Raw genomic sequence first — 24,792 nt, forward strand, 5'->3', positions numbered from 1 at the left:
GTAGATTTTGTGGAAAAATGAATCACAGAAAGTATAGTCAATTTGTGAATTTCTGTTAGTGCCGACCCTTGACTAGGAATTCTGGCCAAATTTATAATCGAGATAACTACTTTAACTGCTCTCTCGGGGGCATTTTGACCCTCTGTTGGCCATTATTTGGGTCAAAAAAGCAGAAAAAAATGTAGGTTTGTTTTGTGAAAAAATGAATCACAGAAAGTACCCTCCATTTGCGATTAAGTGAAGCCACCAACCCTCCTCTACACAATTCATTAAGAATTAGATGTCTTGTAACTGTCTTGCCTCCCCCCCCCCCCCGGGGCTGTTTGTACACCCCCTACGACTGACAATTTAGCAGTTAGCCTTTGCAAAACCCCCCAATGTGCTAGTCTTAATGCAGCTGCAGTCATTTTTTTTTCTGATCAGCAATGTAGTCCCCCTTCATGAGTCATCAGACCCGGCAATTGTTTTTGGCAAACAAGAGAAACTGTAACCAGGTGCACAATGACAAATGACTTCTAAAACTCAATTTTTAGGATTTAATTGTGAGATGCGGCCTACAGGATAGGATAGTTGCCTAACCCATTCTGTGCTGATTCCACACGATTCCATTTCTTGTGGTTTCATTTGGATTGCTGCCGTACGTTAGCCATCTCAACATAAGTTTGTTTACCTGATTGGTGTCGGATATACGGAGTTTAGAGAAGAACACGGGTTAAACGCAACAATACTGATATGTGGCCTTAACTGTTATTAACTGCAGCGTTGTAAAATACGGCGATTTTAGTTACAGATGTAAAAAACTTTAATAAAATGAGATGTGTTGTAATGTAGCGAAGCAATTCGGGCTTGCCTAGATTGGAAATCCACTGATGCCTACGATACATGTTTTTTGAGGCACCCGTTAAGAAGTGTCAGTATAACTAGATTCGGTCCAGCAAATCCCTTACAGCACAGCATAGGCGTCGATTTTTTAACGTTTCGTAAAATATTAAGGGTGACTTTTCCAGGTTTTAGAAACACGCAAAAAACATTTCGTCAGTCGTATCACCTTAAACGTAGGCAAACGACGCAAATTCCGTTTCCCGTCACTTTGTTGCGTAACAATCCACGAGACACTTGTGTTTGTCCTGATTGTGACGATACAATACAAGTCGTTTGAAACTTGCTTAGCGGATAGTATAATGTGTGTGGTTTTTCCGACAATACTTTTTAATTTAACTGAAATCCAGGGGTGACAATACATGCGTTGTCACCCCTAAATCGACGCCTATGCTGCACAGTGATAGGCTTGGAACAATCGTCTTCCAGACGTATAGGCTTATGTTTTACTTCAAGTATTATTCGCACGTTTACTGTGGCGAGAGAACTATGCTGGTGTATTTGAATTCCACCACTGACTATAACCTTTGCAACAGTCATTCACCTGCCATCTGTAATATCGAACACAACGCCGTAGGCCTATATTGCTTAATTCTCTTGTCAGCATCGCCCGCCGAAACTACAGCAAAACAATGGACTTCAGTGTAATTCTTTTTGTGTGTGTAGTGTGTTTGGCGGAATAAACTAAACTGAAACTCATAAATTGCATTTCGATGAGGATTTCCTAAACTGCGGTCCGTGTCGAATGCCCAATGATGTAAAAAAACGTTTTACTTAGTATATACCTAAATAATGTACGGTACATACGCAGTTGCAAACAAATGCTGCAGTTTCAGATATTCGTAGTTTCGAGGATGAATTTCGTTAATGTTGGTTCGCGGTGGGTATGTTTTGTGTATTTGTCTGTGTCGTCGAGCGGAACGAGCTTGCGAACCACGCGCACGCGGCAACAGCGCCACAATCGTGTTTATCTAAATCTTTTCCATATGGAATTGCTGTCAGATTTTAACTCAGTAAGTTTCTTAGTGTCACATTGCTAAAAACCCAAATCACAAAATTGCAAAGCACATTTGGCGGTTATTGACATCATAAAGTCGTCCGTCATCCAACACCTCGATGCGAAGGTGTTTTTTTTTGTAAATTAAGCTTGTCTGTAAATGAGGTGGTTATGTTCAAGTTGTTCGACTGAGTTTTTTTTTGTGTCCAAACTTATGCAATGGCTGTTTCTTGCCCTTTTGCACTTTGAATATTTGTTTCGCAAGAATGGGCAAAAGGCATTCTAAATAACAAAATCCTGTAGGCAGGTTTCAAAAATTTGAGACGCAGGAACGTAGCATGGGAGACACAGATACTGGTGTGGACGAGAATGATCCAGGAAATTATTTTCTTGTATCTGATATCAAGAAACTTATGGAAAATGAGGGGTTAAAAGAAATAGGAGTTCATGCTGTTTGGTCTGTTTCTTCTTGCAAGCAAGGTAAAATGTTGCAGTCTAAATTGCAGAAGATTAATCAAACTATGTAACCATAAATACAGGTTATGGTGTAAATTTACTTCGTGACAACAATCTAGAAACCTACTGGCAGTCCGATGGCTCCCAACCACACATGGTTAACATCCAGTTTCGGTTTGTTCGCATTTCTACTGCATTTGTGACAATATGCAATTGTTAAGAACAATTTTGCAGACAAAAAACAACCTTGCACTGCATTGGCATTTATATGGACCACAAAACAGATGAGAGTTACACACCAAACAAATTATCTGTGCGAGTTGGAAATGATTTTAATGATCTTAATGAAATTGAGGTATGGTGCTCTTAACAGTTTTATTTAAAGGTCTTGTAAATTTGCTTTTTAACATTTAGACACTGGAAATTAACGAACCATCAGGATGGGTATTGATAAAGTTAAACAACTCTGTGCATGGAAAAGCAACAAGGACTTTCATGACCCAGATAGCTGTGCTACAGGTTATTTAGAGTGCTTTATCATATTTTGTACATAGGCAAAACAGTAACTAGCAAAGAAATTATTTCAATGAAATTTCTTTGTAGAATCACCAGAACGGAAGGGACACTCATTTACGGCAAATCAAAATATTTGCTTCATCAAAAGATGGTGCATCAATGGACAATGTCATTTCAGGACGAAGACTGCCCCAGTTTTCCAGTGTGGATGTTGCTATGTACAGCATCAGATAGCAGACAGTTAAAAAAATGGAGTGTTAATGAAACAAGATTAACCATGAAAAGATTACTTTGTGGAAAGTAACTTTTTCATCTTAACTTTCAAACATTCCTGTTATGACTTTGCATTTACTTTTTCATATGCCGTATTTTTGTGAGATTTTGTTGTTTACAGCTTTGTCGCTCTCTTTTTAGATCATTAGCTCTTTACGGGTAAATGACATTCAGAGTTTTAATATGTGTTATGCTACTTGTGTACATGTTGGTAAGTGTGAAAGGTCAAGAAAAAAAGGCAAATGACGAAAGTAATGCTTCTCTCAAACTTTATCAAAAACTTTTCAAAGTGAAGCGCAAAGAGCATATAGTTGCCGTGCAAAAGCTTATTCTGGAAAACAGCATAGAGAAGAAAGCAAAACTGATTAAAATTATGTTGGAAACTATAATACAGGTTTGCATTGCACAACAGGATTTTTTTTAATCTTATCATCCTCAAGTATTTCGTGTTTTTATTGACAGACCACCACATCAGCACTAAAATCTCTTGAATCTAAAAATGTTGATTTGGAACAATTTCCAGAGGATCTACAAGTAAAAGATGGTACCAAACTATTTACCAGAACAAATGTTTTTTATTTGCTTGATTTATTGCCACAGAACTTGGTAATGTACTGGAAAATACAGCTCTTTTTGCTGACATCATTGTAAGATTTCCTAAACTGGCTCAGAGTTTTTACAAAAAACATACAAGGGAGTGGAAACTGGTCATTGAAGATGCCATTGATGTGTGCAATAAAAGTGGTGTATACGATGGTGACAATCAAATGATTATTCGAAGTGTAAGTTTTCTAACCTTGATTCTTGTTTTTTGTTTTGTAATGTAGAGTTTTTTTTAGTTGCAACAAGAGCTTGGGATTGGTGAAGTTGATCCAACATACGAAAACCCATTCAAGCAACAAGAAAGCATTCAGGTGGTAATTGACCTTTCGTAAACATGCATTGTAAAAAACAATATGTTTCAGCACCCAGAACTGACTTCAGAAGAAAGGCAAATGCTGTATAAGGAAGTCAAAATAAAGAAAAAATTACAGAAAAAAATGGCCAAGAGAAAAGGACCTAAGCTTTCCAAGCAAGAACTGTAGGAATGAGAAAGGATTAAATTAAAAGCGTTGATTGAATTCACTTTGTTCTGTGTGCAATAAATCACAATCAAACTGTATGTTACAAGTTGGTGATTAGTTGTTTTTTGCAGTAAATGGCCCATATTACTTTTTCATTTTATTATTATTTGATAAGCACCAAAAAATTGACAGTTTGCTGATGAATTTCAACAAAGAATAAAATAAAAATTGAGATGCACAAAATAATAACAAAGTTTATCGCTTCCCTCAACAATCAAACCCATTTGGCAAAAGAAATGACTTATGTTGTTTCATTCTCACTTGTGGAATAAAGGGATGCATTTCTTCTTTTAAACTTTTTTGCCTTAGCTGATTTTGTGCTGCCTGACTCTTCTGAGTCTGTGTCACTGGAGCGTTTGCCATGAATAGAACTTGTCATCGGGGAGCATGGCTCATTGGACTGTGACTTGGTGTCAGATGAACGGGGAGTGGAAGATAATAAAATCTTAGGTGCAGGTAAGTTCATAGAAAAATTGGCTGCAATTGCTATAGGAGGACCTTTCGGCGTTGATTTTTTTTTACTACAAAAGCAAGAGCACATATTATTAATTATAACTGGGGATTAAATAATTGCCAGGCACATGAAAGACAGAACTTTACCTATCCTGTTCCTCCTCAGTGCTTGACATTGAGGACAAGGAGCTAGCCATGGCAACCTCATCCTCCTCGGTGCTTGGGACTGGACTTTTCTCTCTGTCCTCTGATGCTTCTTGTGGTGTTTCTGCGAATACACAGTTTTATGTTAATCATGAGGGTGTAAGCATTCTGACAAGGTGGACAAACCATCCTCATCATCTTCCACATCTATTTCATCAGGGTTAATTGATGTGTTGCTGATGATGGCACTAGGCATTTCACTTGATTCATCAGCCATCCACGATGAGTTATTGAGGCTGACATTGGCTGCATCACTTTCCTGGACATTATATACATGTTAATGGCCAATCTTTTTGTGTATCATAGGAAGATAGATCGGTGGGTCACCTGAAGAAGCAGCATCAAGGGATCGTTTATCTCTAGCTTTGCACAAAGTTCTGTTGTCTGCTGATTAATCTGACACACGACTTGTCGGTTATGGTAGTGGTGCTCAGGATTGTAAAGGCAAGTGTCATCAGGACGAAAGTTCAGTGGAATCTTAAGATCCTCTCCAAGTAATGCAACAACCTAATAACATATAATAAATGTTTCACTTGGATTGAAATAACAAAAAGAGTTTCAACAAAATTACCTCATCAACTTTTTCTTCGCTGACAGAATAATCCCATTTTTCATGCAAACCCTTAGTTGGAAGTATGACAGATTTGTATGAAGTTGATGTTAAACTGTTGGTCTCTTTTAGCACTGCCAGCCACTCTGGATCATACATTAAATCATCTAAAATAATGAAAATATATACTGTTAAAACTGCAGCTTTAAATTAACACAAGGAGAAAACAAATACTTGAAATGTTGTCAGTTGTTGGTAGGTTTAATACTTGTAGAAAATCTCTTCTTGGCAAGCATTTGTCAAGTGCAAGAAACTTGGTGACTTTTTTCTAAAAATATCCATGTTTGCTCTCTGTGCTTGGTAAAACTAATGGCAACTTACCTCTTCACATGGCACAGGTGGATAGGTGTCAGTTTCATGTTCAATTAAGGCGGCAAACTTCACATGCAAATGGCCTGCGAACCAATATTCTGGTTGCATAGTGGTGAGCAACTGCCATGATGGCAGACTACCTAGTTGGTTCGTTCTGACATCCTCTGAAATACAAGTGATTGTTTTTTAAACTATACAAAAACTAGTTGAAAGTCCAAAAAAACTGTATGACTAATATTTGTTACAATCTTTTTTCCCAGCACTCAATTAGTATGTCAATCACCTTCGAAATGCCATTTTTGCTGCAACAATTTTTCTTTGTCTCCATAATTCACAACCCCTCTTGGCCAATCATGAGACATCATGATGTTGACTGGCTGCTTGAGCTGTTTTAATCTAACACAAACTTACATGGTAAGAAAAGGTCCAGATTTTGCCAAGGTTACAAGCGGAGTTAGTTGGGTTTATTTGCCCCACCTAAAAACATCAAGCTGGCGGACGTGGTACACACTTCGCTTTGATTGTTCCCTGTATGGTGGTTTTTCATATCGGCCCTTGCAATAATCATGTTGTTTAAAAATCCCTGACAAGCCACCAATACGCAGTCCTTTGTAGTTGACCACACCCGCATAACCAAGATAATAAATGTTATGGGCAACCCACCCTCCATATGGTAACTCCTACAGAAAAAGTATCAACATATTGGCATTGTAAGATTATATTTTTGACAAAGTTAAGTAAGAAGCAGGTGTATGTGGTTTAAGTATGCATAAACTAGGATATGTACTTTTGCAAAAGTTTACTGATAATCTGCACAAAAAGCTAATGCATGAACTTATGCAAAACATATTTACTGATAATCTGCGCAATTAGCAATTAATGCTCCCTGAAAAAATCCTCCACGCAAATTAAAAACTTTCCAATCTGGTATGCAACATAAGACTTAGATAAAGTCTGTAAAGGTGAAAACTGAATATATGTTTCTTTTCATGTCTGATTGTACCTTCCAGAACAAAACAATACAAATCTGTTTCCTTATAGGTTTGTGTTTAAAATACCTGTAGATAGTTGGAAGCCTCATGGTTACCACCAATGAAAATGGTTAGAAATGGAGCAGTTTTCTTTCCGGAATAATATTGCCAGAAGTCCTGCATAGATTTGTGTTTATCAGGTACTGACATGCACTGAAGATCCGCTTCATTTCTGACAGCTTGAAAATCACCGCAGCAAAGCAACAGTTCTATTTCGATTGCCTCTCGCTTTTCGATAAATTGCAAGGTCTCGTAGATCTTATCCAGTTCCCCATGGCAACATCCTTCCACGGCAATGTGCATTTCGTCGGCTAACTTAAAGATTTTCTGTTGTTTTTTGCACTACTTGCAACGAAAGAGGAATCATGTGAAGATCTTAATTTGACAATGTAGGGGGAACTACCGACGAAGTTCTTACCATAGAAATCCGCAGTATATCGATGATTTCTATTTTATACAGTAAAGCGACTTCGGTGCGTTTTTTAGGCGCTTTAGATCCTAGTTTGGCATAGCTGCAGATCACAAAAATGTGCTATCGAAAAGTGTTAACTATTTATTGTGGACATATTAGGAATTGAAAATACAGCAATTCGACAAAAATGATACAACACAATAGAAAAAAAGTGGTGATTCGGTGTCCAGCGATGGGAATCATTCAGCCACTACACATGAGGCACTCGTCTTTGTTTTGCAAGGAACACACCATGGCGGCTTCGTTTTTCTTTCGTTCCTTAAAAAAACGGTAATGTCCGAGATTTATCAACGCAAATTCAACGCAGGAGTAATACCTCTTCCTTAGATTGGTTCTCTTCTGTTTGCTGCAACTTTTCCTTGTCCACAGTGAATTGAATTGCTTGGGCAGCTGGTTTCGTTCGCAGATAATACATGCCGGTTTTTAAACCCTGTTAAATTGAATGTTTATTTCGTGAATTTATCGCTGCCTGATGCTACAAAAGCACAGGACAATTCGTGTTAGCCTTATAAGTCAAGCAAACAAAAAAAAAGCAACTTGCCGACTTCCAGCCGTAAAAGTGCATGCTTGTTAGTTTTCCGTAGCTCGGTTCCGCTATGTGGATGTTGAGACTTTGACTTTGGTCGATGAAAGGCGCACGGTCAGCTGCCATTTTAACGATGTTCTTCTGCGAGATTTCCCAAACAGTTCGGTACCTTGCTTTTACGTCATCGGAAATTTCGGAGATGTTCTAACAAATGTTAACATATTACAATACAGTCCTAACGCCAATTTGCCCGTTTATTGCTTGGAAAAATCTTAAAACTAATTGTGTAGAAGGCTTTACGCATTATCATTAAAAATCCAAATTTCGAATGCCCAAACTTTGATTTAATTGTGTATAAGCTGCAGACAGATGGTCACTGTTTCGACCTAAAAGGTCTCATCTGTCTGCAGCTTACACAATTCATATTATTGGCTCCACATTGCTTATCATCTAATTTAATTATTCGACAGGGCCTAAAACTGCATTTTTCTAACAAGCACCAATAGAATTCGCGGCATGCCAAGCCAAACTTGTTTACGTTGAACTGGCGGGTACCTGAACAGATCCATTTGCCGCTATCATTTGTAGTTTTACATTATCGTTCCAAATTCCGTTTTCAGTCAATTCCTTCAACAAATGCTGATTCACAATCTGCAAAGGGTACACACAAACATCGGTATTACGTAGTTTGACCACAGCAAGTTCTATCACATTAATTATCACCTGAAATTCACCCGAGAGCACTCTTCTCGTATAAATGTTACTTGTGTATGGCTCAATCGACTCGTTGTTGCCCAAGATTTGAGCGGTGGAGGCGGTGGGCATTGGAGCCATTAATAGGCTGTTCCGTACGCCGTGTCTGAACAATATAAGCGGTGGTAACACGGGCCAACCAGAAAAACTACATCCCATTTCCAACAACTAACTTTGCAATGTCTTCTTTTAGTTTGCACCAATCCCACAACTCCGTCGGTGTAGCGTTCCACATATCGTATTGCAGTTGCTGCGATGGCGAATCACAGGTTAAAGCGGCATAAAACAAGCAGCTAAACCAGTAGTTCCTAACCGGTGGGAAATTATAGGGTTGTATCGAAATTATTCGGCATCGAAATTTGCAAAAGTAGTTGAAAAAGAAATATTATGTTCTGTATTCACTAAGCCCGTTTACATGAACACTTAAAGCGAATTCGAATGCGCTTCGCTTAATCGCTCCTCCCGTTTTTTGCTCAGGAGGAGCGACGGAGCGCTTAATCCGTTCGAAGGAGGTATATTGAATTCGCTTCCTTTTTAATCCACTTCGAAAACAGAAGAATGCGAAGGGTTTTCGGTGTGCGCTTTTTTTAAGTTAGTCACGTTGCATTAAATAAATAATAAACATTAAAAGATAAGTGCTTGACATTGGTTTTAAAGTTGTTTTAGGTGTAGACCGTCCACATTGCATGCAATATAATGGATTCCAGCACACTTAATCTTTTTAGTTTATTTCTTGTTTTTTTTTCTTCGATTCCATCGAAGCATGTTGTTCAAGTGAATTTCGCGTATTTTTAGATGTTTGTTTATTTTACAACGTTTTTTTAGTCAATAAAAATTACCAAACCACACATGTAAACACAAGCGAATTACGGATTGGATTAAGATGTTCCAATTCGTCTTCCGGCCAATCCGATTCGCTTCCGTCGCACATGTAAACGGGCTTACTGTGTGTCATATACTTATTAAAAAATGCTATCAAAGTACAACATTTATAGCGCAAAAGCAATGATTAAATTCTTACTTTAAAAAGTTAAATACTGGCAAGAAAAGATAATTTCCTTTAACCTGAAAGTGGGAAGTAAGACAAAAAAGGTTCAGAATCACTAAGCCAAACATTGCGAATCTCACCCCTTTGCTAACAGGCGAACCATCGTAAGTCTCGTAGGGACCGAACTCTTTAGAAAGTTCGCACGAAGCAGTGAGGGCGGCGTAGTAGAGGGTTTCGAAAATTTGCTTGTTAAGCAGCATTGCATCCTCGCAGTCAAATGCCATGCGCATGAGAATGAAGGTGTCAGCGAGACCCTGAACACCGATGCCAATTGGACGATGTCGAAAGTTTGATTTTTTAGCCTGAAAAGGTTGCTCGTTAAATTTGCTGTTGAAAAATGAAAATAACTTGTTGTAACATAAATTGAGAAAAACTGTCAGCGGACAGGCCCTACCTGCGGCACAGGGTAATAGTTGACGTCGATTATCTTGTTTAAATTTCTGGTGATAACTTTTGTGACATCGTGAAGTTTCTGGAAGTCGAACACTCCTTCTGGCTTGACAAACATAGGAAGAGCAAGCGACGCTAAGTTGCAAACGGCGACCTAGCGAAAAAAAACAATTGCTACAACATACAAAGCCTATATGTGTATTAAGCAAGACTCCAAAAAAAATTGTACAATCATACACACAGAGTGGACATACTCTTTTTTGCACAAATGAACATTATGTTGACTTGACATAGAGGAACATGAGATGGCTTACACACCTCATCTGGGCTTGTGTATTCTACTATCTCAGTGCACAGGTTGGAACTCTTTATTGTCCCCAGGTTTTGTTGGTTGGACTTTCTGTTGCATGCATCTTTGTAAAGCATGTATGGGGTACCGGTTTCGATCTGCGACTCAATTATTGCATACCAAAGCTTCTGTGCTTTTATTGTCTTTCGAGCCTTGCCATCTTGTTCATATCTGAAAAAAAGTTTAGATTCTGCAGAAGTTGAGAACACCAAGAAATAGTCAAATAAAACTTAAATTACTACTGTAATAAAAGGATAAGTTGAGCCTGGCACCATACCATATACAGCATAAGGAGCACGTAATGTTTGAATTGTTCTTACTGCTCGTAGAGCTTCTCAAACTTTTCTCCCCACGTGTCATACAGATTTCGAGCTTCATCGGGGCAGAACAGAGACCACATGCCATCAGATTCCACTCTCTTCATAAACAAATCTGGTATCCACAGAGCATAGAAAAGGTCTCTTGCACGGGACTCATCTTTGCCTGTGGAATATATTATTGCACTCAATGAGAATCCTTGAATTCAATAGCATAAATTGTGTTTATAATCAACAACAAACATACCCGTGTTTTTCTTTGCTTCCAGAAAGTCAAAAATATCAGCATGCCATGGTTCGAGGTAGATGGCAAATGCCCCCGGTCGCTATATGGACAGACAATCATTTCATTTGACACAAAAATACATAATATATCAAAACAACAATGTACCTTGTTACCACCCTGGTCCACATATCTAGCTGTGTTGTTATATACTCTTAGCATGGGTAAAAGGCCATTGGAATTTCCATTAGTCTACAAGTGATGAAACTAATAAAAAACTGTTTGCAAAGCTTTCAAACACTGTTGTATCAACTTACACCAGCAATGTAACTTCCCGATGCCCTGATGCAATGAATTGCTAGCCCAATTCCCCCAGCAGTTTTTGAAATCAAGGCACACTGTTTCAAGGTTTCGTATATTCCGTCAATGCTATCATCAGACATCGTCAGTAGAAAGCAGCTGGGGAAAAATATTGTTTGTTTGAATTTTACGAATATGCTCACAGATGGGGTTCATTCAGGAAAGATTTAAACATGTACAAAGTTGCAAAAGCCTGTTTCTCATTATGATGGGCATAACCCTGAGATACAGGTGTGAAAACTTTGGATATAATTTTTGATGATTTAAAACCAGTCATTTCAACTGCTTCGAAAGACTGGGGAACATCATCTTAGTCAACATTAGTCATTTATATTCCAGTAGGCCCTTTTAAAGATTATTACAAACTTTTTCAGGATTTAAAAAAGCAGACATAAAATGTAAAGTGACTTAATTGTGACACTAAATAGTGGCCTACAATCACTTTATAAGATACCTAGACATTTGTGGTCTGTTCGTTCCAGCATTAAACAGAGTAGGGGAAGCGTGGGTAAACCATTTCTCAGATAAGAGGGTGTAGGTCTGCAAGAAGAATAAAGCCAGTAACTAAATATGGAAATAAAAGTTGAGCATCAATTTTTTCTCTATTTTACCTCTAAAACTGCGTCAATATTATCCTGATGAATGCCAATAGCAACACGCATTAGCATGTGCTGTGGACGTTCAGCAACTTTACCATTTAATTTCAGAAGGTATGACCGCTCCAATGTCTAAAAGAAAATGTTTTGAAGTAATTTTTTTCAATTGTTTTGAAGGGACGTTCAATACATGTGAAAAGGTATATACCTTGAAACCAAAGAAGTTATAGCTGAAATCCCGGTCGTAAATAATTGCAGAGTTAAGGCGCTGTAAAAAGAAGAAACATTACTTTCATTGTGTGTGGTTTCAGTTTTAACAAAGTGAAGCTGTTCTAACCTCTTTGTGTTGCTGAATAATATCATATGTTTTCTTTGAAATAAGTGGTGAGTGCTTTTCATTCCTGGGATTGATATATTCATACAAGTCTTTCATAACAGCTGTAAAACAATAGCGTATATCTTGCAAGCTTTAGCATCATTGTCGATATTACAACCCACAGCAACATAAGGTACATGGAAAAATTGCTATGATTTTATGCAAATAATACCAGAAAAGGATCCCTGATAAATTTCGGCCAACTGATTTTACCGCTAAAGATCTTTTTGGTCTCCTTGTGTAAGTTAGATACAGCAAGACGAGCTGCAAGAACAGCATAGTCGGGATGGGTGGTGGTCATATGGGCTGCGGTTTCTGCAGCTAATGTATCCAACTCAACTGTGGTAACTCCCTCATAAATTCCATTGATTACTTTCATTGTTATCTTGGCCTAAAAAATAAAGTCGGTCATAACAAAAATACAGAACCAATTGAACAATTCTAGTCAATGGGTAGCTGGAAAAAAGTATCATGTGCAATAGATATTTCCTCAAGCAATAAAATTCCAAATTTTTTCCAGCAATTCGCACAGAAATAAATTGAATAATACATCAACATAAAAAAAAAACATATCCTAAACCATACAATTAATGCCGTCAAAAAATGCTAAACACAAACTAATTGATAGGAGTCAAGGACTACCACACAAACTATATGTAAACTTTCCAATTTGCTCCCATCCACTGTTGCCACATGATAGCTAACATTATTTGAGTATAAAAAACATGTGGTAGGCCTATTTAGAAACAATGCACAAAAAAAGTAAACAAAACTATTTGTTCTACTAACTGGATCAACGAAATCCATGTTGAGTCCATAGCAAAGTTTGGAGACCCTCGATGTTATTTTGTCAAACATAACTCGCTCCTTGCGCCCATCTAAAATGTGATAAGACGTTGTTTTAAAAATTACTTGTCATATCATTTTTGAAACATTATAGGCTTTATTAAAACAATCTTGTATATACAGGACACAGCTACTGATAATAAAATAAATAATGACATACCTCTTTTGTATACAAACATCTTGGCTTAGCAGGGAAATGTCAAGTGATAAACCAAGTGATAACCAGGAAAACAAAACCGACAGTATACGTCTAACAGCCACGAAACGAAATGAAAACACGTGAGGCTCACAGAGAATGAGAAATATCCGAACAAACTTGCCGCCCCTGGTTTAAATTTTTGGATTGTTTTTTCGATTCAACTCGTATTTGGCGCCAAGGAAATTTTGCGCCAAACCCTGTTACATACCTGTCAATCACTCAACCATTTTCAACAATTTTACAGATAAAAAAATCAACAGGGATGGCCTTCAGAAATTTGGTACATTATTTACGATTTTCTAGTCACATCAAAATAAATTCGTGAAAAGACTTGGTAATTTAAATAAGCGCTATTTTAGAATAACACACTTTAAAAAAATAATGCATGTATTTTGTTATTTTTGTAAAAAAAAAATGATGAAATTTCCGATAAAACTGTAATAATATTTATGGTTCCGACTTCGCATCATGAATGGCCTGACGTCACAATGTTGCAGGTAGGTATGCATTGGTTTGGTGAAAAAACAATAAACTGCACCGGATGAACCAAGCCACCCTGGTAGGTTGTCGATCAATAACCGTATCTGTAGTTGCTGAGCAAAACTTTTTTAGTCAATCTTTCAGACAGCTCTTTTAAAAAAGTTTTGCTCAGCAACTGCATGACTTGGATAGGAGTTCTTCAACAAAACGCGTGTAGCGCTACGGTAACTCCTTTTTGGGGAAATTTCAAGTTTAGACAAAACAGAATTTGTCAAAGAATATATGTATCAGGCAGTAAAAACGTAGATACGACCAGGCAAAGAAAAACGTCTGCAATTAACTGCAACTAACGCGCCTGTTAGTCATGTGGGCTTGGTGTGCGCTTTTACTGCCAACAGATAAACTTTAGGGTCCGTCTACTGTTATTTTCTTTGTGATAAGGAATTAATCGCCGCGATAAAAGCGCACACCAAAGCCTGTCAAACGAAGTTGCTGCCAAACGCGCTAGGTGCCGTTACCTCCAGACGTTTTTCCCTTCCCAAACGTTAATTACCGTTTTTAGTGCTTGATACACATATTAATCGACAATTTGTTTTGGCTAAACTTAAAACTTTTCCCGCAAAAGGATGTTTCGCTGCGTTACATATGTTTTATGGCAAAACTCCTATCTTCACCAATGCATTTTCTGTCAATTTTTACCTGCAGCATTGTGACGTCAGACCCATTGATGACTCGAAGTCGGAACCATTAAATTGCAATGTTTTGTATCTAAAATCAAAATTGATATTTACTGATAATTGTTTATGAAATACACTTTTGTCCTTTTACGGTTGACTGCCGGCAATTGATTGACAGCTGAACAGAACCGACATCGACATTCTTGCCATGTTCTGTTTTACTTGTGCTAGGTTTGGAAGTAACTTCAGAAATAGATATTCGTAGCTTAATTATGCATGTTTAGTATTCGGTGTATAAAATAATGCGACATCAAATTATTCTTTGTCATATACTTTGACCAATTATATTATACATGGACATAGATATGGCTGTTAGACCATTGCTGCAATTATAAATAAATGCTTTATTGTGCATTTAAAGGTTTTTTTAACTTAAACTGTCAAAGACATCAGAACTTTGTATAGACGTAGACATGGCCTCAATATTGGGATGGTTACGTGGAGTATCATCAGTGATGTTTCTGATGATAAGTTGCTTTTGTGGGACCATTTTTATTTATGGTCCAATTTATCCATTAATGTTTTTATGGCCTTGGCTTTACAGAAGAGTTGTTGAAATCATAGGATCAATGTGGCAGACCTCAATTGTGGTAAGTGTATGAGCAAATGATTGTTTTAACTTAGTGTTCTTTAAAATTAAACACATGCTTTATAACCTGTTTTTGTTTCATGTTCGGCTCAATAAAGGGTGTTTGTGGTAAGTTTTTTTGTATGTTGCTATGGAACATTTGTTGCTTGTAATGATTCCTCCAATTTTTTAGAAAAGATATGGAACATACGAATGGTGGTTACTGGTGATGCTGTTGATCGTCATGAAAAAACTGTTATTCTAATGAATCATCGAACCAGATTGGACTGGCTTTACTTCTTTTCCTATGTGTTCCATGCTAAAATCTTAAATCGTCACAAAATAGCCCTAAAGTCCATACTGAAGTGGATACCAGGGCTTGGTAAGTAATTGTTTAACAAATGTTTTATCTTAAATAACACTAAAAAAAAATATATATTATGTAGGTTGGGCAATGCAAACTGCAGCTTATATTTTTTTGGATCGCAATTGGGAGGCTGATCAAAAACACATAAACCGAATTTTGAGCTACTTTGTCGAGCTTGATTCCAAACCGAACATTTTGTTCTTTCCAGAAGGTAAAAGATTGAGATTTTGGGCTGCATTAGATTTTTAAAAATAAGTTTGCTGTATTTCTGCTGTAATATTGTTTTATCTTTTTTGCTGCTTATGCCATTGTATTTTTGATGTGAATTGTTCATCTAGTCTACATTGTTGCACGCATATACTAGTGAAGCAGCAACTAATTGTGAAATTAAATAAGATTTAATTTTAGTGAAGTATTTTGACTTGCAGGAACTGATTTAAGTAAAGATAACGTAAGAAAAAGCAAGGAATTTGCGAAGAAAAATGATCTTCCCGAGTTTGACTATGTATTGCAGCCGCGAAAAAAGGGCTTCACTCATTTTGTGAACACCTTGCGTAACAGTAAGTTTATCGTGACGCTATTGCGAGTTGATGAGCTTCTGCTGTTTTTTTCCATGGCTGTGTGTTGTGTGTGTATGTTTTGCATCCACGTAGCATTTCCGTGGTTGTTGCGGCTTATGAGCCTATCCTGAGTAATCAATCCACCCATAACGTCACTTCAGCATGATTAATGCAAAACATATGAAGAGTCGATTTTTCTGTTCGGTTTAATATCGAGCATTTTCGCCCTTGCTGAACATGTTCTGTAGATCAGTTATCCGCATTCGAAAGTAAACCAAACCTATTAATGCTACAGCACCGATTAAAAACTCCTAAGTTGAACTACTAAATTGTGATGAATTCAGTTAGTGAACAGTCATGTTCTCTTTTGCCTATTTTACGCCCCAAACTTAGTAACGTTATAAGCAGCATAACACAAAGGTATGTATTTCACTATTTCTTTGTCTCCAGTTAGCGGCATTCAGGCCGTGCATGATGTAACGATAGCCTTTCCCAAAAACATCCCCCAGAACGAGGTAGATATACTGAAGGGCGATGCACCGAAGGAAGTCCACTTTCATATCAAGCGGTATCCAATTGACAAGGTACTAAGCAAACACTATTACTTGAAATTCTAAATGCGTTTCTAGAAGTTGTTCTACAGACAGTTGCTTAGTTACTGCTAGCCTAGGTACTTATTCAACACTTACGACAGTGTGTTTAGCCACAATTAATTTAGTTCAGTCCAAAGGTTTAAATAAAAACCGTATCCAAAATTTTCAGTTTGTGGTGTTTCAAGATACACTGAACGAACTTGTAGCGCATATTTGTCCCACTGTGTATCAACGAGAACTTGCCCAAACATTTCCCTGTCATATGGCTTCGGGCGCAAATTTAACGTTATTGACTTGGTCATAGGCGTCGATTTTTTAACGTTTTGGAAAATATTAAGGGTGACTTTTCCATGTTTCAAAAACACGCAAAAAACATTTCGTCAGTCGTTTCGCCATAAACATCGGTAAACGACGCAAATTCCGTTTCGTGTCACTTTGTTACGTAACAATCCACTTGTGTTTGTCGTGGTTGTGACGATGATAATGCGTTTAAAACTAGCTTAACGCATAGCATAGTGTATGTTGTTTTTCTGACAATTATTTTTAATTTAAACGAAATTCAGGGGTGACAATGCATACATTGTCATCCCTGTTTGTTTGTGAGGGGTGACCTGTCACCCTAGTTACACCTATGGACTTGGTTTGCTGTGAAAATAGCTCCGTAATCCTATCCACGAATTCGCAGCTTCCAGAGGGCGACGAAGAGCTCGGCGACTGGTGTCAACACCGATGGGGCGAAAAAGAAGAATTACTTCGCGAATACTACGCAGCCGAACCTTCGGCGCGCAAATTCAAGTCCAACAAAACCCCGCCCTTTCATGCGCGAACCTTTCTTCTCTGGTTCGCTCTGTTCGCATGGCTGTTAGTAACGGCATTGTGTATTTACGCCGTCGTGGTAAGCCCGTTTATGCGGTGGTACATGTTTATGACGGTTATGCTCAACCTCGCTCAAGGGATAATGATGGGAGGTTCTGATAAGTTCGAATTGTTCTGGTACGAGCAGATGCACAAACCAGCAAGCAAATGGGGAAAGCATAAATACGGCATTGGGGGCTCTGGTGACGCCTCGGTGTCCGGAAAGCCGTACAGCAACCCATACGACAAATACCTTCGTTAAATTAAATGTGGTTTCGTTTGGTGGCGTTTCCAGATCCAACTGCCGAAATAGGTTGTTTAGTTATTTAATTAATAGCAATATTATACTAAGCCGGAATTGGCCCGGTGAAAATGTACTTGAATCAAGTCCTGTATTTCAAAATAAATTATACTTTCCTAAATTGCTGCAAACACGCATATCTATTTGAAGTTTCACCCTTCTGCTACTGTTTTTTTATTTTTGTCACTGCTACGTTTCGTATATTGTTATCGGTTTGTACTTTCTGTAGGGTGTTTTTTGCTGCTGCTGTATATACCCAGTATTTTTCTCTTGTCAAAAGTGCTGCACGGCTTATCAAACTTCCACAACGGCAAAGGGCGCATTTAAAACGTTCAACCAACAAATAATGAAATGTTGCAAAATTTTTCTGCACGTTTTGGCTGCGACGCGGTCAGCTGTTTTTACTCAGCCCAAAATAACGATTTGATCCGCCATCACACTTGCTTCAGCTCTTGCTCCGGGCGTAGATTTGTCAGAATAGTTGCACGAAAACGCATGCTTTAAAATAACTAAGATCCTCGCTAAGAAATTCTTCACACAGGTTTATCGACCCTTATTCTATGGAGTTGATATTTCCTACAAAACTAAAATGTCTTTTCAAAATTGTGTTCTTGAAATGATGCATTGCCATATGTAGATCTGGGTTAGGACAAAACTTGATTAGCTTTAGTGTGTATCATATTGTTGTATGCGATACCCCGTGGATGTCGAATCGGAGAAGTATTTTTTTCGTTTGTATTTTTTAGCATTTTGTGTCGAAAGTCACATCGACGAATGTTTGAAACTGCACGATCGGATGATTTAATCGTTTTTTCATTTACCATCACTGTTCTTGATTGAAGATGTTTATGCAAGACTGTATAAGTATCGATCTGTGCTGCTTTTTGACGAATCGTAATAGCAGTCTGCAAAACTTGTTCTCCTGTTAAGAAGCTCTGTATGTTTATTGTGGCTATTTTGTTCATGTCAGTTTGCATTACTCCACGCAAAATCACGTCGTTAGCTATATCATGAAGTGCATTCGCTTTTTTAAACTACTCATGCTTGTAATTTTAGTTAAAATTGTTGGCTATGGGCTGTATAGGGCAGTTTGTCGCAACACATTGCCGTTGCACTGTCGCAATAAACTGTTCGATGTCGTTGGTTTCGTGAAACGATCCGACCTTTGTGAGTTAATTGTGTATGGCGCGACAATACGTGTTGATAAAAGCAAGTTAGTTTATTCGTCAGTAAAATTGGCCCAAAATACCCATTGAGTTTCTCATGTGTTGAAACACATCGCAAGTGCTGTTAACCCTTTTAAAATATGTGATTGAAAGACAAGTAATTATTTTTTTCTGGCTGCGTTGGCTACCATACTTAACAGCAGTACACAGCTATGTCATGGGTTACAGATGATTGCACTCATTGTGGGCACTGATAAGCACGTTAAAAACGACTGGCTTTATTGCGGAAATTAGCTCTCAAAATTTTCCATACGACGACAATGGCAACTATTCTATGGCTCAATACCAACCCCATGTTAAAGATATGGAGAGCACCATATCTGGGCAACAGCTGATACCTCTATTGCGCTGTTACCAAGGTAACCGCGGTCCTCATGAAATTAACTGCGCGTTTGCCTTACCCAGTAAATATATGTCGACAGTACGACTTGTTTGCCTAATGAGCTTTCCGGGAGGTCAATATTTGTCGAGAAGTCACAAGGAGATGCCTTTAACAAAGGGAGAATCTGCGCATCTCACAAAACCGCAAGCCAGAAGGGCAACAAAGGTAGCTGTATATAACAAGCTCGTTTTTTAAGGAGTAAATGCCTTCGTGTCCGAAGAGACGTCGTTTTAGTAAACAGTGTTTTGATTATGTTTTCTAAATCGCTTTCTGTTTTTATCCCAGGAACCAGCAATTGCGGTTTGATAGCACCAGATTTCCTGTAAACTCATTTACAACCGTGCGGAGTGTTGAATGGTGCCAGGTTTTGCTTCACAGCAATAAAGTTGTCGTTCGCAGACGTGATAGAATACACGAGGTTTGTTTTTCCTGGTGCAACGTTGAAATTCTAAACACAATAACTGTGTGATACTAGGCGACAAAAGCTTGTTTGTTACGTCACAGTTATAAGGGATGGATATTCAACATACTATTAGAGACCCTTGGCAACATGTTGGAAACATTCACATTGAAGAGCATAACAGGATAAATTTGGACATGGACAAGGAAGAAGAACTTGAGCCACAGCCAAAAAATGAGGATGATGTCGTTGAATCTGAAAAAGTATATTACAATTTCGTGTTGTATATGTATATCAGTTGGCCAGTGTGTACAATCACCACGTAGCTGCTGTTTTCAGCTGTCTTGCGAAAACGTTATTTAACTACACATTGTTTTTATGTGTTTAGGACGATGATGAATCCAGCATCGATGAAACCGAACCCGAACCCGATCCTGAACCGACGGACGAGGAACTGTACGACACGGACTTGGAAGTCGAAGGTATAAAAAACATAAGTATTGAAACATTCAGGATCTTGAAGTATGCGAAACAGTTTTGAATATGTACATGTGACAGTTAGATGCTGGTACGTGCAGTTAACGGCGTTGAAACTTTGTGACAAAGCCTTTTTCGTAACCTGCGCCCGCCGGGCACATGTTAGTTTCGTTTTGTTTTATTATCTAGCCCTAGCCTGTTAGATGCCAAATAGCAACAGGCAGTAAGTGGTGCATATGTAGCGTAATAGTCTTGATAAAACAAGGTATAGTTCAGTCCATGTCGTTTTTTTGCACTTGGTTGTCTGTCCTTTGCATTTCCTGGGCAAAATACAACACGCAGAGAAACGTGTAAAATTTATTTAGCTGTACTGTAAAGTCCTAGGTGATAAAACGTTTGAACAAAATAAAATCCTTTTGAGAATTCAAAACGACGTTAAAACCGTTATATTTCCTTGCAGACTCTGGGAAGCAGACATACCGAGGCATGTCGGCTGAGGATGTTTATTATAAGTCATGTGAGGAGCTCGGGGTTGTTCCCGCTTCTTACTTCATCGCCCACCTCTACGATGATTTGATGAACATGAGTCACCACGGCTTGGGACCGAATGGAGTCAAGGCGATCGCGGCGCCTCTAGTGGTAAGAAGATACAAGTCTTCGTATATGTTTCAGTCTTTTCTGCGATTTTCAACTCTGGTTGGTCAGTGACGGTAATATTTTATTGTGTTTTTGTTTGTTGAAAGATAAACACGTCGATTTTGGAGTTGGACATCAGCGACAATTGGATGATGGCAGAGGGAATAAAGGACATTTCCGACATGTTGATGGAAAACTGCTATATATCATCTTTGGTATACATGAACAACCGTTAAAATGTGAAACTATCCATTTTTGTGAAAAGTAGATGTCCAAATGTCCAACAAACGTTTGCTCATCGTATACTACAGCAGTAATATTTGTTATCCAAAACCAAACTTTTTTCCTATGAAAACAGGAGCTTAGTGCAGGGCTTCCCTTTTGTCAATACGAGTCAATACTTTCACAGAATGTTTCCTGCAACAAACTTGGATCAGAGGGTGCAAGACATTTGTCCGAAATGGTACAGGAAAACACAACACTCCGCACTCTCAACGTTTCGCGTAACGACTTTAAGGACACTGATGCCCAATACTTTGAAGAAGCCATGCGCCTAAACTTCAGATTGAAGGTGAGCGTTTTCATTCACGAAGTAACGGAGTTGTGGGTGTTGTGGTGTGATGTATTTCGCTTGTTGCTCAGGAGCTGGACTTAAGTGGGAACCAGTTTAGTCAAATAGGAGGGGAGTGGTTAGGACAAGCCATCGCAGCCAACGAAGCCATCGAGAACCTGAACCTCAGCTGGAATCACTTGAGGTTAAGGGTACGTTCACTAATATATTGAATCGGGTAATCACACTATATCACTTGCACTTACAACAAATATTCGACGATGTAAAATTAACAGCGCGTTGTCGAACAGCGCATAGTTGCATGGTAAAAGGTTTACATGTAGCCAAAGCAATTCATTGAAAAGTTAAGTTTCTTTGTCCATTATTCTCATACGCTTTTGCAAATGAAATTCGTCGTAAATAAGGTTTACTAATGCTAATGCAGACTTTTATAAGTTGATCAAGTAACGAACCTTAAGCCCTTCGTGTCCCCCTTTAGGGAGCTCTTGCCGTGTGTGCTGGTATGAAATCGAACATTACTATCCGGACGCTGGACCTGTCGTGGAACGGATTCGCCGACGAGGGCGCTATGGCCATGGGTGAGGCGCTGAAGAGCAACAACACACTCACTTGGCTCGATCTGAGCCACAACCGTATTACAGACAGAGGTTAGTAATTATAATTTACACTAAATTACGGAGCGAAATTTAATTATTTGGATGGTTTTATCGTGCATTTCCGCATTGACCGAACAGAAATACACAAGACGTATGTAACTGAACGGCATTTTGAACAGAAGCGTGTACTCAACAAAAAATGAATAATAAAATATTGCTTTGACGGAAAATAGAATTAGCGTTTTCCTAATTGCGAGTTTTGATCATCAGACCCTAATAGATATTAAATTACCTTTGCTGGATTTGCAAAAATTTTCGAATTAGTTGATGTTTTTGACTGTATAGTGAAAAAGCAAACAATGCATACAGGCGCAATGCTGCTCGCCAAAGGGCTCGAACATAACGACACATTAAGGACCTTGAGGATTGGAAATAATCCCATGGGTACTGAAGGCGCACTGGCGCTAATTAGAGCAATCAGAAAAAACGAAAAGTCTGCCATTGAAGAACTTGATTTGGCTGTAAGTAAACTAAAATAAATACATTACTATCATTTACTATGGGAGCTTTAAATTCAGTCAAAAAGTTGCGACGTGTAAACTGATAAAGTAATTTTTTGATGTTGTTTACTCAGTTGCATGAAACTAAGGGATTGCAATGCTATTTTCAATTTTAGTCCTTTTGTATATATACCAACACACACAAGTTGACGAGTGTAATAATCGTCTAACGCCCTAATCGGGTAATCTCCGCTTGTGCAGGGAGTTCGGATAAACAAAGAATTCATGGATCTAGCTGAGCAAGTGCGCCAGCGCATGGCTACGACGGGAAGCAAAACGTCATTCCACTTCACGGTCAACCAGGGAAGTCAAAATATGTCTGTTGCGAAAGCGGCGGACGATGGCAATGATCACATGATGGTCTTACAGGTATAAATGTAACTTTTTGTAGTTGAGGTTTGTAGATGTTTGCCTATTACGTAATGTTTGCGTTTTTTATTAGCTGTGCTTTTCTGTGGAAAACCGCAAAGTTTGCCCCTGGAATATAAAATTGCACACTTTATCACACGCAATGTATTGCAAGTAATCGAAAAACACATTTATGAAAACATGCATAACCAACGTGACCTAAAAACTCGTTTCGTCAAGTTTCGTTACACTCGATAAGATCCGATATATGATTGCCACTGTAGTTAATTTCGACGAAAAGCCATTTTTTGTTTGTTGGAATCGCTGTCGCCAACAATACGCTGCACAGCATTGTATAGTATGGGTCTACATTATTCAACAATGAAAACCAGCATGGTAATGACAGCACGTACATCTGCCTATTGACAAAAAATGTTTCATTCCAGAAATTCCTGGAGGACAAGCGCTTGCGTTTGATCGATTTGTTTCGCAACTTTGACAAAGATCTGAGCTGGAAAATCTCGCCAGCTGAATTTAAAAAAGGTATCATCGAGGCTGGTATTCCCTTCAGTAAAGCTCAAATGCGACAGTTGATGAAAAACTTGGACACCGACAGCGACGGACAAGTCAATTACAAGTATGTTGTGTATAAAATTATGTGACAGTAATCAGACAAGGAGAGTAGCCTAAGTTCCTTTCTGATACATGCAGTAGGAAGAGCAGCGGTCAGAAAGCGAATGAAAATTAGTTTAGTTTTTTTTAATATGCTTCCTGGTATTGTGTTGCAGAAAGTTGGATCAAGCAGTCAGTTGAGGAGAGTATGAAAACTGTGCTGTTGTGTGCCGTTTAGACCCGTCGCAAAGATTCAGGCATTTTGTCTATTTATTGCGCAAATACACAAACATTTTTGTTAAATTTAGAAAAACAGAATACCAGAAACGTTATGGCTGGCAGGTTAGTAAGATTTTATCGGAAAAACTAAATATGTATTTTGAAAGAGAAGAACACACAGGCAAAGGAGGGTAACGCAAGAAAAAATAGGAGAAGGTGATTTTTTTTTATTTTAGATAAGTGCAATAATAAAGGTAGGAAATTATGGACCGAAAAAACTGTTGGTGCAACGTTAACCGAAAAATTTACAGGGAGTTGCTGACCGGGAGACGTACTGCCATCTTGCGGCGGCGTGAAATCCGCAGGAAGGAGCTCATGGCGAAAGAGAAGGAAAAGAAAGAAACCGAAAAATTTCTGGCAGTGTGGCAGGACACGGTTCGACCGAAAACGCCTTCCGGGAGTCCCAAAGACTCGCCCTTGCAAACTCCACTGCGCAGCCGCAGTCTGGTCACGCCAAAAAACAACAGCCCAAGGTCGCCGCGGTCACTCGCCGAAAAGGTAGCGTTACACATGAAGACGCAAGGGGCAGCGTCGAACCTCACTCACAGTTACCCAAGCAGCGCTGCAGAGTCGACTCGTTCAAGCCCGCGTGGAAATTCAGTGAGGAAATCGCCACCCAAAGATCCGGAAAAAGAAAATCATTTGTCTCTCCTCGTGCCCTCTAAGGCAGAAGTTAAAGCCAAACCAATAAAGAGCAAACGAAAGCCTTCGGATAAACAAAGAAACCGTGCTGCATAAATATATCTGCTTAGTAAGTGGTCTACATGCTTTGCGCCGGCGGATTAATTGTTTGTGTATTTTACGCCCGCAATTAAGAAACAAAAATTCCGCCACCGCGTGTTTGGGCCTGGCGTTGTGTTCACGTTGGTGCTGCAACTTCTATATTCATTACAATACAATCACACTTAGCTCGACTGATGACCAACCAGCCTTC

The 24,792-nt window shown here is 38.6% G+C and overlaps 6 protein-coding genes across 6 annotated transcripts; 4 read left to right on the forward strand and 2 right to left on the reverse strand.

The window, feature by feature from the left end:
- The first annotated feature begins 1,827 nt into the window (after window positions 1-1,827).
- LOC145912469 (anaphase-promoting complex subunit 10-like) lies at window positions 1,828-3,099 on the forward strand. The gene is made up of 6 exons (XM_082999942.1): window positions 1,828-1,892; window positions 2,180-2,356; window positions 2,416-2,506; window positions 2,567-2,687; window positions 2,747-2,851; window positions 2,936-3,099. Exons 2-6 carry the CDS (start codon window positions 2,215-2,217, stop codon window positions 3,080-3,082), a joined length of 606 nt encoding a protein of 201 aa, XP_082856068.1. The 5' UTR covers window positions 1,828-1,892; window positions 2,180-2,214; the 3' UTR covers window positions 3,083-3,099.
- A 185-nt stretch (window positions 3,100-3,284) lies between these two features.
- LOC145912468 (coiled-coil domain-containing protein 134-like) lies at window positions 3,285-4,338 on the forward strand. Its single transcript, XM_082999941.1, has 5 exons — window positions 3,285-3,515; window positions 3,584-3,665; window positions 3,722-3,903; window positions 3,961-4,035; window positions 4,087-4,338. Exons 1-5 carry the CDS (start codon window positions 3,285-3,287, stop codon window positions 4,204-4,206), a joined length of 690 nt encoding a protein of 229 aa, XP_082856067.1. The 3' UTR covers window positions 4,207-4,338.
- LOC145912467 (lariat debranching enzyme B-like) lies at window positions 4,330-7,213 on the reverse strand. The gene is made up of 10 exons (XM_082999940.1): window positions 6,883-7,213; window positions 6,302-6,504; window positions 6,108-6,220; window positions 5,834-5,988; window positions 5,687-5,780; window positions 5,474-5,619; window positions 5,230-5,409; window positions 5,029-5,161; window positions 4,846-4,966; window positions 4,330-4,766 (listed from the first exon to the last, which is right to left on the reverse strand). Exons 1-10 carry the CDS (start codon window positions 7,156-7,158, stop codon window positions 4,487-4,489), a joined length of 1,701 nt encoding a protein of 566 aa, XP_082856066.1. The 5' UTR covers window positions 7,159-7,213; the 3' UTR covers window positions 4,330-4,486.
- A 206-nt stretch (window positions 7,214-7,419) lies between these two features.
- LOC145912425 (ribonucleoside-diphosphate reductase large subunit-like) lies at window positions 7,420-13,529 on the reverse strand. The gene is made up of 20 exons (XM_082999883.1): window positions 13,272-13,529; window positions 13,055-13,143; window positions 12,479-12,656; window positions 12,227-12,327; window positions 12,098-12,157; window positions 11,905-12,021; window positions 11,748-11,833; window positions 11,251-11,392; window positions 11,102-11,185; window positions 10,958-11,036; window positions 10,714-10,876; window positions 10,363-10,564; window positions 10,049-10,198; window positions 9,735-9,956; window positions 8,780-8,856; window positions 8,577-8,712; window positions 8,409-8,504; window positions 7,869-8,057; window positions 7,644-7,757; window positions 7,420-7,585 (listed from the first exon to the last, which is right to left on the reverse strand). Exons 1-20 carry the CDS (start codon window positions 13,288-13,290, stop codon window positions 7,511-7,513), a joined length of 2,379 nt encoding a protein of 792 aa, XP_082856009.1. The 5' UTR covers window positions 13,291-13,529; the 3' UTR covers window positions 7,420-7,510.
- Window positions 13,530-14,893: 1,364 nt separating this feature from the next.
- Window positions 14,894-18,926, forward strand: LOC145910946 (lysocardiolipin acyltransferase 1-like). Its single transcript, XM_082998173.1, has 7 exons — window positions 14,894-15,117; window positions 15,215-15,224; window positions 15,289-15,477; window positions 15,542-15,673; window positions 15,891-16,022; window positions 16,473-16,606; window positions 17,301-18,926. The coding sequence occupies exons 1-7, from the start codon at window positions 14,941-14,943 to the stop codon at window positions 17,730-17,732; spliced, it is 1,206 nt and encodes a 401-aa protein (XP_082854299.1). The 5' UTR covers window positions 14,894-14,940; the 3' UTR covers window positions 17,733-18,926.
- Window positions 18,927-19,915: 989 nt separating this feature from the next.
- LOC145910935 (uncharacterized) lies at window positions 19,916-24,596 on the forward strand. Its single transcript, XM_082998161.1, has 11 exons — window positions 19,916-20,042; window positions 20,168-20,261; window positions 20,717-20,895; window positions 21,000-21,107; window positions 21,302-21,463; window positions 21,535-21,654; window positions 21,942-22,110; window positions 22,429-22,580; window positions 22,821-22,988; window positions 23,414-23,604; window positions 24,110-24,596. The coding sequence occupies exons 1-11, from the start codon at window positions 19,977-19,979 to the stop codon at window positions 24,594-24,596; spliced, it is 1,896 nt and encodes a 631-aa protein (XP_082854287.1). The 5' UTR covers window positions 19,916-19,976.
- The last annotated feature ends 196 nt before the right edge of the window (window positions 24,597-24,792 follow it).

The sequence above is a fragment of the Ascidia mentula genome, chromosome 8, assembly GCF_947561715.1.
Source record: "Ascidia mentula chromosome 8, kaAscMent1.1, whole genome shotgun sequence".
Classification (NCBI taxonomy): Eukaryota; Metazoa; Chordata; class Ascidiacea; order Phlebobranchia; family Ascidiidae; genus Ascidia; species Ascidia mentula.